This window comes from Sphaeramia orbicularis, chromosome 17 (genome assembly GCF_902148855.1).
Source record: "Sphaeramia orbicularis chromosome 17, fSphaOr1.1, whole genome shotgun sequence".
Lineage (NCBI taxonomy): Eukaryota > Metazoa > Chordata > Actinopteri > Kurtiformes > Apogonidae > Sphaeramia > Sphaeramia orbicularis.
In genome coordinates, this window is record NC_043973.1 from 46,182,158 (window position 1) to 46,193,505 (window position 11,348).

The 11,348-nt window shown below is 35.2% G+C and overlaps 1 protein-coding gene across 1 annotated transcript in view; it reads left to right on the forward strand.

The window, feature by feature from the left end:
- LOC115437420 (pappalysin-2-like) overlaps positions 1–10,218 on the forward strand; it is an 85,130-nt gene extending 74,912 nt beyond the window's left edge. Inside the window, exons 13-14 of the mRNA XM_030160645.1 lie at positions 9,896–9,967; positions 10,207–10,218. Coding sequence (XP_030016505.1) covers positions 9,896–9,967; positions 10,207–10,218 — 84 coding nt within the window. The remainder of the gene's footprint in view (positions 1–9,895; positions 9,968–10,206) is intronic.
- The last annotated feature ends 1,130 nt before the right edge of the window (positions 10,219–11,348 follow it).

The following is an 11,348-nucleotide window of genomic DNA, read 5'->3' on the forward strand; positions in this document are numbered from 1 at the left end:
TTTACACATTAAATGCGACTTCTATCAGTTTTTAGTATGAACTGAATGTGACCCTGAAGTGACCCACAAGTGGAAAAGAAGTCCTGATGTAATACATGACCACGCAGACACACACTGTGTTTACGGAAATAATTACGTTTTTTCAGCCGCTCCTCCTCCTGGGACGTAGAGTTGTGACGTTTGTCGCATTTCAATGACGTAAAAGTCGGATAAATGCGACCTGGCTGTTCAGACTGAAGTCACATTGCAAAATATCAGATACGTATCGGATTTAGGACCACATATGAAAGTAGCCTGGGTCAGATTTGTGCTGTTCAAACTGGCTTTAACAGATCGGATAGAGGTCACATATGGTAAAAAAAAAAAAAAAAAAAAAAAATCAGATTTGGGTCACGTTTACCTGAAGTCTGAGCGTAGTCTAAGTGTCGGAGTTAGTGCAGACACTTTACGTTTTAGATTCGATAGAACTTTATTGATCTGAGCAATGTTTGTGAGAAAAATTATAATAAAGTGTAGTAGTAACAAAGATATACAAGTCATAATTAACATAAGTACGAAAGTAAGTAAGTAAGTAAGTAAGTAATAATAATAATAATAATAATAATAATAATAATAATAATAATAACAACAACAACAATAATAATAATAACTAGAAGCACTCGGAGAGCGCAGACCTCCGCCAAGGGTGATCAGTGCCCCCCCCCCCCCCCCCCCGTGGGCCCCCCCACCCCCGATCACCACCAAAATTTAATAATTTCTTCCTTATTGCATTTCCAACAAACCCTGAAAATTTCATCCAAATCTGTCCATAACTTTTTGAGTTATGTTGCACACTAACGGACAGACAAACAAACAGACAAACAAACAAACAAACAAACAAACAAACCCTGGCAAAAACATAACCTCCTTGGCGGAGGTAATAATAATAATAATAATAATAATAATAATAATAATAATAAGCAATAAGAAAAATAAATCAGTGACAACAGACACACATTTACACACTGACCTAAACATGTTGATAAAATGACAAAGACATTTTTTACACCGTCAGTATTTTACAATTTAGTTCTGTGCTTGTAAACCTTTGGGTCGGGACCCTATGTGGGGTCACCTGAAATTTCTAGTAATTGATAAAAAGTAAAAAAAACAAAACATAACAAAAAAAAAACAAAAAAAAAAAAAAAAAACTTACAAATAAACAATATGTGGTGAGTTGACAGAGACAATCCCAATCCATAACAGACATGACAAACTGAAGCTGAAACTGAAGCACTGTGGTTCTGTTTATCTGTCAAATGTTCATTGTGGTCAGTTTCAGATGCTGCAGCTCTTTCATAATTCCTAGTTTGAGTTCTTGTTTGTTCAGTATTAATTGTCAGCCTTGTAAATCCAAGCTGGACTGACTGTACATATCCTGACCAAGGAAAATCCAATTCTCTCTTTGTGCAATAATCTACACCTGGCTTTACTGCATCTGTCCATAATAGTATACATTATATAGACTAAATGTCCTCTAAAATTAATGTTTATTTGCAACATAGTAAAGTAAAATATTACATCATCAAAAACAAAATAATTTTAGCAAAAAAAAAAAAAAAAAATTATATATATGTTTTGAATGTCTGGGGTCGCCAGAAATTTGTGATGTTATAAAATGGGGTCATGAGCGAAAAAAGGTTGGAAACCACTGGGTCAGTCATTGTGTTTTTATTTGTTAACCCTATAACGCCAAACATATCATTTCTGTTACATGAGTTTTGAAGCCCTCTATGTTATCAGTGTGATATTTTTTTTCTTGAAAAACCTGATGTATACAATTAGATACATGCAATACACAGACAATCCACCAGGGGGAGGGATTCATTCACCAGAGGCCTTTCCAGTGACACTACAAGACTGTCATTAATGAGGAAGGAGGAAGAACTGGGACAATTTTGAAAAGGAATTACCAATTTGTTAGAGAAGTTTTTGTGTTATATTATGTTTTTGTTAAAAAATAATAATATACTAAGGGGCATTAGAAATGCAACAAAGTACAATATAGAGTAAAACTGCATGCAACTGCTTTGTACACAAAACATAATTTGTTGGCAATCACTGGTGACTATTGAAACAATGGAACCACATTTTTCAGCTCAGGCATTAAAATCACGTGGTGGACGGTGCCAATCCCTGATTTTTAAGGAGTGGTTCGATCTGACATTATTTGAAAATTTTTAATGAGTTCTTTTGATTAATATTGCTCAACTAGCCAAGGCTATAAAAACCTGGAGGAAAAATCCAAGCTGTCACAGACGGTCACCACGCCACGCTTAGGTGCAACGGCGGACAGACCACGACCCGGCCAACCACATGTTCCTGCCCGTGCACAGGATGGGCACCTACAAGTCATGCACCTGCGTGACCGTTTTCTGCCAGTGACTCGTACTGCTGCAGAGACAACAGGACATCACCAAAGGCCTATCAGCTCCAGCACAGTGCGACGTTGGCTACGAGAGGATGGCATCCGGTCATACCGTGCCAATGTGGGTTTGGTGCTGACGGACGTCTGTAGGGAAAATAGGCGCACATGGGGTCGGCGTTATTCCAACAGAATGATACAGAATATGATACAAATTGATGTTGCTCAATAAATTATGAAAAATTCAAATTAATATCACAAAAACACAATGTTGCGTTTCTATTGCCTCTTAGTATATTTGAGCACTGAGACCCGATGTAACAAATATGATACAAAATTGAAACTCAAACATGGAAATTGATGTTTGCAAACAAATTTTTGGAGTTGTTCAGAAGGACCAATAAAGGCTCCAGTTTCAAAGAACTGGAATTTTCTGTCAGTGATTTAATGGTTCAGGCTTTACAGGGTTAACCTAATCTCATCTAATCTAATGTAATACTAGAAGAACTCGGAGAGCGCAGACCTCCGCCAAGGCTGATCAGTGGCCCCCCCCCCGTGGGCCCCCCCACCCCCGATCACCACCAAAATTTAAACATTTCTTCCTTATCCCATTTCCAACAAACCCTGAAAATTTCATCCAAATCTGTCCATAACTTTTTGAGTTATGTTGCACACTAACGGACAGACAAACAAACAAACAAACAAACAGACAGACAAACAAACAAACCCTGGCAAAAACATAACCTCCTTGGCGGAGGTAATAACATAAAAAGATAAAACTGCTCCTTAAATCTCACAGTTCCAACCCGTCAGTGTGAGCTTGAACGTGACTCTACAAATACTGCAACACTTTTAACAGTAAAGACCACCATCAGAGTTTTGTTGAGAGCTGAAGGGAAACAACTCTGCAAAATTAACACAAATTTTCAGGTTTTTCTATGAAACAAACATAAGAACATCAATCCTTGCTGATTTGACCTCCAGCTGCTTCAGAATCTGCTTTGAATGAAACTCAGACTGACCATCAATTGTCAAATTACTGCACAAAGTTTTGGATTCGTCACAATATGTGCAAATGTTTCCTATCAGATTCTTGACCCAAACATTGGCAAGGCACTATCTTTTAGAGTTTTCTAGGAACTGCTGGAGCGGCTAATCACACACTATCGTACATGTAATGTGTATTTTAGAGTGTTTGTTATTATTAAAGTGTTTCTGCATTACTGGAAACCACAGTCCGATAGTGAGGAGAAGGTTCTAGTTGACGTCAAGGCTCTTCAGAAGAACCCGTCTGACACAAACACTACGCGCTGTGTACGAGTTACCATCAACACACACGTAGGGATGCCAGGACTTGGGTCTGGGTTCAATTGCTGATGTTTTGCTCAAAGGTGGGTCATGTTTCCCAACATTGTATCTTCGAAACCACTTCTGCTTTAACCCACAAAGACCCAGTGTTACTTTTGTGGCAGTTCCCAAATGATTTGAATCTTTCTTAACTGATTTATCACCATTTATTATAAGATTATCTTCCGTATTTTGCATTTTTTCAGTGTAAATCATGTATTTTCTTGGATTTCATTTCCTATATTTAATTTTGGTGTTCATGAAAACTCAATAAATTCAAAGGTTATTATATCAGAAAACAGAAACCAGAGAAAAAGTAGCTTTTTTCAGAAAAATATAGCATTAATTGAACATAAAAATCAATATCATTGATCCAACTCCATGGGTTTTACTGGTGAATCAATGTTGTAGAAGATGACAGTGTTTCCATGGTAACTACAGAGCCTCTGAACGTCCAAATGGGTCATATCTGATGACCATGAAAAGATGAATAACTGTATTTTACACCAATTATTTACATGTATTGATAAAATTAGTGCATGAACAGGTATTAGATAAAAGTGATCAGCTCATGATTTTTTCCTCAGTTTGTCGATAAAACGTCATTAAAACTAAAATGACATCTTTTTTTAACCATGTTAATTAACAAACCCTTAAAGACAAAGAAATACTTTTGTGGTGACTTCCAAAAACTTTCCTAAGTGATTTATCACCATTTATTATCATGTTATTATCTGAATTTTAATATTTGTGTGAAAATCAGGTATTTGCATGTAGGTGTTTATAAAGGCTCAGAGTAAATTCAAAGGTTATTATATCAAAACAGAGAAAACTGAAGAATAAGTCACTTTTTTCAGTAAAATATATCATTAATTAAACATAAAACAAGCATTTCCATCCACTGTCACTGATCCAGCTCCATGGGTTTTACTGGTGAATCAATGTTGTAGAAGATGACGGTGTTTCCATGGTAACTATGGAGCCTCTGAACGTCCAAATGGGTCATATCTGATGACCATGAAAAGATGAATAACTGTATTTTACACCAATTATTTACATGGATTGATAAAATTAATGGATCAACAGGTATTAAACAGTTTAGATCAGTACAGTAGATGGTGTTGGACGATGGAGGATATTTACAACAATACTATTAAATTTACAGTCGGTGCAGTTGCTTTTGCACAAATATATCAAAACTATAAGGTTATTTTCCCCTTAAAACAAACAAAAAATGCTAAATACAACTGTTTATATGGAAAGAGGATGTGACTTTACAGTGAAAGAATCTGCAAAAGCCACTAAACTACTTTTATACATAGGATTTATTCAGAAAATGACTTTACTTCAAACTCAACTACATGTAAATTACAAGAAAAAAAATGACTTTTTTAGTAAAATATATCATTAATTGAACATAACCCAGTGTGTTCATCCACTGTCATTGAGCCAACTCCATGGGTTTTACTGGTGAATCAATGTTGTAGAAGATGACGGTGTTTCCATGGTAACTACGGAGCCTCTGAACGTCCAAACGGGTCATATCTGATGACCATGAAAATATGAATAACTGTATTTTACACCAATTATTTACATGTATTGATAGGATTAGTGGATCAACAGGTATTAAACAGTTTAGATCAGTAGGTGGTGTTGGACGATGGAGGATATTTATAACTATACTATTAAATTTACAGTTGGTGCAGTTGCTTTTGCACAATATATCAAAACTATAAGGTTATTTTTCCCCTTAAACAAACAAGAAATGCTAAAACCAGCCGTTTATATGGAAGGAGGACTTGACTTGACATTGAAAGAATCTGCAAAAGCCACTAAACCACTTTTCTACATGAGATTTATTCAGAATATGACTTTACTTCAAACTCAGCTACATGTAAATTACAAGAAAAAGTGACTTTTTCATTAAAATCTCTCATTAACTAAACATAAACCCAGTGTGTCCATCCACTGTCATTGATCCAGCTCCATGGGTTTGATGACGGTGTTTCCATGGTAACTACGGGGCCTCTGAACGTCCAAACGGGTCATATCTGATGACCATGAAAAGATGAATAACTGTATTTTACAATAATTATTGATACAATTAGTGGATAAACATTTAGATCAGTAGATGGTTTTGGTCGGGGGTGGATGTTTGGGTCTTTACGGGTTAATTCCGTCCCGAGCGCTGCCCCCATTTCACCTTATTTTTGGGTGGTCGTTCTTTCGTCGAATCCACCCCCGCCAAGGTCAAATAGTTGGAGGGTTGTCAGGCTCCTTACGCCATATCTCCGGCGGTGCCTTGTTATCCCGAGGCATTGTGTTGTCTCCACTCAGGTCTCCCTCATGCAGGAAATCCCAGAGGAGGATCGGCTTTCCCCGTCCGCATCCACCTAACCACCTTGTAAATTTCTGGGGTCAATAAAAGACTGTCGACCGCATCCACACCCACATTTCACCACAAAAGATGGAGTTTTGCATCCACTTCAACTGTATAAAATGATTGTTTTGCTTCTATTTTCTGTGTTTCTGCCAGGGAAAACAGAACATGTCAGAATCTACTTTATTATCACAACCCATGCACCTTGTTTGTTTTTTTTTGTTTTTTTTTTTAATTTGACCTTGTGTATACCCTTTATTACCTGTATATATCATTATATGGCATACAGTGAGATTATATGAACAGTTGTAAGTTTTTACATTTTGCTTCATATTTGTTTTTGCATCTTGTGACAGATTTATTTACTTATTACCTCTGCCAAGGAGGTTATGTTTTTGCCAGGGTTTGTTGGTTGGTTGGTTAGTTAGCAAGCAACATAACTGAAAAAGTTATGGACAGATTTTGATGAAATTTTCAGGAAATGTCCAAAATGGGACGAGTAACAAATGATTAGATTTTGGGAATGATCTGGATCACTGTCTGGATCCAGGAATTTTTAAAATGATTCTTTATCATTGGGAGACAGGGATATTTTCAACATATGTATGTGTAACTCCACAATGAATGGTCAGTGCTCTGTTAACCCTCCGGTATCCGGGTGCGCCTTTTAGGCACACTTTGCACTTCATTTTAAAAAACTTCATTTTATTTTTCACAATTTAAATTAGGTTAGAATTCAAAAGTTGTTCATTTTTGCATGATCTTTGAATTCTGGCCACTAACTAAATTTGCACATTGTAAACAAAAGAAAATTACAAGACTAGCATCTGTCTGCCAAGTGTGCCTGAAACGCACTATTTCTTCCATTTGATCTGTATGATTAGGGCTGACCTGGATTTACAAAAATAAAATCAAATTAGAGCAGAAAAATAAATCCAAATATAATATTTAATAGTTTGATTTATAGCTGGGCATTTTACGCACACTTGGTGACAGATGCTAGAAATTTTGAACATTTGACCCAACGCCAAAAATAATAATGCAAATTAACCAGTGTTGGAGATAATCATTGACATATGCCAGGATGAAAAAAATCAAATAATATGTGATTCACTTTTTATGTAGTATATTGAAAAAAAAAGAAAAAAAAATTGTGTTTTTTTGCATCCAAAAAAATGGTTTGTTTACATTACAAACACAGCATTTAAAGGGTTAAAAAATGTGACAATTATTGAGTATTTGGTATTTTTATTTACGGCTCTAGTTGATGAAATAGAAAAAATTGTAAAAGAATTAAAAACAAACTGTATGAACATTTTTTTGGACATTATTCCACAAGTGTGCCAAAAAGGCACACTTGGTGCTCAGTAAGGGCCTTGCTGGATGGGATACCGGAGGGTTAAAAAAAAAAAAAAAAAAAAAAATACAAAATAAGTTCCCAACAGGTTCTACAAGATATTGAAGACTGATCTGGATCCTCACAAAATTCTGGATACCATGATCCAGAACAGGAAAAAATAGTGGAGTTTTGGAATTTTCATCCTAACAAGGGAACAAATTATGGTATTGACATGCAACAAACACTAAAATATAGCCATGACTATGTGAAATCTGAAGTGTGCCAACGGATTTGTTTTCAACAACTATAGAGGTAGATCCAGGAGTAAACCGCCATTTCCAAAAAAGTGATTTTCGTTCATAAATTCTGAACTAATCATGATATCAAAGTGAATCCAATTGCTAAAAGTATGTTTTCTTGGCTAAGGAATCTAATAATGCATATTTTATATCTTGGCAAAACACATGGAATAGAGGAAAACACAATAAAAAAGACGATAATATCAATGCTAAGGGTCTAAGTCCAAAGTCCAGGTGTTATTTTTAGTAGATCACAGCATGGGAGGCTGAGCTGCCTTGGTGGAGGTCTGCGCTCTCTGAGTGCTTTTCTAGTTTTGGTCTGGTGTCGTAAATGTTTTGCATCATTTTATCAGGTATATATTTACCTATGTTTTGTTTTGTACTTTCTAGATATGTAGTTTTGCACTTGGTTTTGTATTCATATTGTACTATCTTTGGATGTATTTTGTTTGGTTTGTCTGACTTTATGCAGTATGACTTTATAGATACTTGTGTCTAGCTAACCATTAAGGCTATTATTATTTAGAGGGGAGCAGGAAATGTAAGATTTTCTCCATCCTGCTCCTTTTCGAGCATGGATGTGTATATGTTTGTTCACCTGATGATGACTGAATGTCTACTGATGAAATGCACAACCATGAACGAAATAAATTAAATGAAAAAATGAAAAATACATTGTATATATCTGTAGTACAGAGTTAACTTATGGTATATTTCAGTAGTGTTTGTATATTTAATATGTAATTGTTGTAGTTTTTATATATTGCCAGTATTTTTCAATATTTTCTGTGATATTTTTATAGTCTTTTTGCACTTGATAAACAGAAACAGAGCCTCTAAACGAATTTTCATAGTTCTTCTGTTCTATTGTTTAAATTATTCATATTTTTTTGTGAATGAATAGTTTGTAAATATAAACAATTCCGTAATAGTATTTTACTTTTTTCACACTAAAACAAAAAAAAGAGAGAAAAATTTGGAGTTGTCATCAGTCATAGGTTATTAAGCGAGGTTAATATTTTATATTTCTGATTCAGTCGAGAGCCTCTGAATTAAAATAATATCCTTAATTGTGTAATTTTTTCATTTCACAAATTCATCACACAGACCAGTTTGGACCCTTTGTTCGGCCAGTTTTGGTCCACAGGCCTTATGTTTGACCCCCTGATCTAGACTATATCCTGTATATAAGAGGACAGAGGTATGCTGAATTTAACAGCTACTTTGATACATGTAATTTTTTTTTTATTATCACTATATTTGAAACTGGAAGTGACCATATTTGGACAAAATGGGTGGAGTTGCTGGAGTGCAAGGGGTAAGGGGTCATGCTGCGCTAAACAAAGCTTTGTGAGTGTGTGTGACATAATAAAACACAGTTAATGTCTTCATCTACATTACTACATCATTCTTACATTGCAAACTCACTGATCAATTATGTACAAACTAGAACACTGAGGTCATCAAACGCAGGGTTACTAGCGACTCCCAGAAATATTACAAAGAAAATGGGGGACGCAGCCTTTACTAACTATGCACCAAAGTTATGGAATACAATTCCAAAAGACATTAGAGAAGCCAGTTCACTGAATATATTTAAAACCAAATTAAAAATATTTTTATTCTCATTAGCCTTTGAAAGGAGATAAAAATGGGGTCACAATTCAGGAACCAGGAATGTGCGGTTTTTATTTTATTTTATTTTATTGTATTTCTGTTTTTATTTTTTATTTTATTGTATTTCAAATTTCATCTTATTTCTTGCACTTCAAAAATTCTATGCATAATCAAATATTTTAATGTGCGCTGCTTTTATTTTTATTTTATTGTATTTCTCTCAAATTTCATCTTATTTCTTGCACTTCAAAAATTCTATGCATAATCAAATATTTTAATGTGCGCTGTTTTTATATTTATTTTTATTTTATTGTATTTCTAATCAAATCTTAATGTATTTTAATATTGTATTTTTCAATCAATGTGAAACACTTTGGGCTACAATTTCTGTACGAAAGGTGCTATACAAATAAGTTTATTATTATTATTATTATTATTATTATTATTATTATTATTATTATCTACATCTACATTGCTAATATGTCGTCCTTGTTTGCATTGTTTTCCAGAGCATAATCTGCACCGGGCTGATGAAGTGGTATCCCGACCCTCGACACATCCACTGCATCCAGTCATGTGAGGTAAGACTCCAAACACAAAAATATGAGAGTGTTTGCAAACGTTTGAGTTCAATACAGCCGTCTAATACCCATCTGTTTGTATTTGAGCTCCGGTATCATCTGTGGAGTGGGTAAATATAGCAGCATCTATTTTAGGCGTGACTGATGTTGTGTTTGGCCAAGAACTAAAAAAAATACTTCTTGCAGGTGCAGATCTGAGATTGATTAAACTAAATGTTGTCTTTTCACTGTATTTTCAGCAGGTATTCTGATGCATGGTTGTCGTCAAACTGACAGATGTATCACTTAGAGCGGGGGTGTCAAACATGCGGCCCGCGGGCCAAAACCAGCCCCCCGAAGGGTCCGATCCGACTGCGGGATGAATTTGTTAAGTGTAAAAACTACACTGAAAATGTTAATAGTCATGGATGTTGAAGTCGTTTTAGTTCCACATACAGAACAGTATGATCTATAGTAAAATAATAACATAATAAACTAATAATGACACCTCCAAACTTTTCTGCTTTAGTGCAAAAAAAAAAACAACAATAAATTATGAAAATATGAAAACAAATTATTAGGGCTGGGCAAGTTAACGTGTTATTACTGCGTTAACACATTCATTAAATAACGCCGACAATTTTTTTTATCTCACGTTAATGTCGTTTTATCATAACTCATATTATTCTGCCACTGCTTGTGTGCATGTAGCGATTAGCTCGGCAGATAGACAACAGGTTTCCCAAGAAAAGCCAGATGCCGAAAACTTCTCTGCAAATCTTTTACTTGACACTCACTGTAAAACTGCAACATACAAACAAAATATGTCTCAGTTCTGTTTATTGCCTTAGTACATTTACATGGCATTATACATTTAAATGAATGGGAAAAAGATTGTTAGCTCGATGCTAACTTGAATGGGAAAATCCATAGACATGCTAACAATTAGCATTTACAGATTAATTAAGATTTACATCTTTTATCCAGCAACCAAGGTTCATATCAGAGGTATTTTATACTATTCATTCTTACAACAACTGAACATAAAATACTCACAGGCAAATGTTTTTGGGGCCATACAAACAGAGTGAAAGAAACGTGTCTGTTAGTTCCTTCCTATGTCCAAACTGGCTACGGAAACACCGCAAGGACAAAACATACGTTAGTGGAACTTATTGCGACCACTTGAGGACCCCCTTTGCTTGCTTTTAACAACTGAACATCACATATTATTTTGAAAGTCCGTTGCTCTCGCTCTGAGAATACACGTACGTTTCAACCAATGACAGCATTTGGGGTGGGCTTAAGACTCCTGTCAATCACTCACAACCAGAAATAAACTGGTGTGGACATAAATGTGGAGAAAAGTAACGGTCTTTTCCATGGACATTTTCATTTTAAA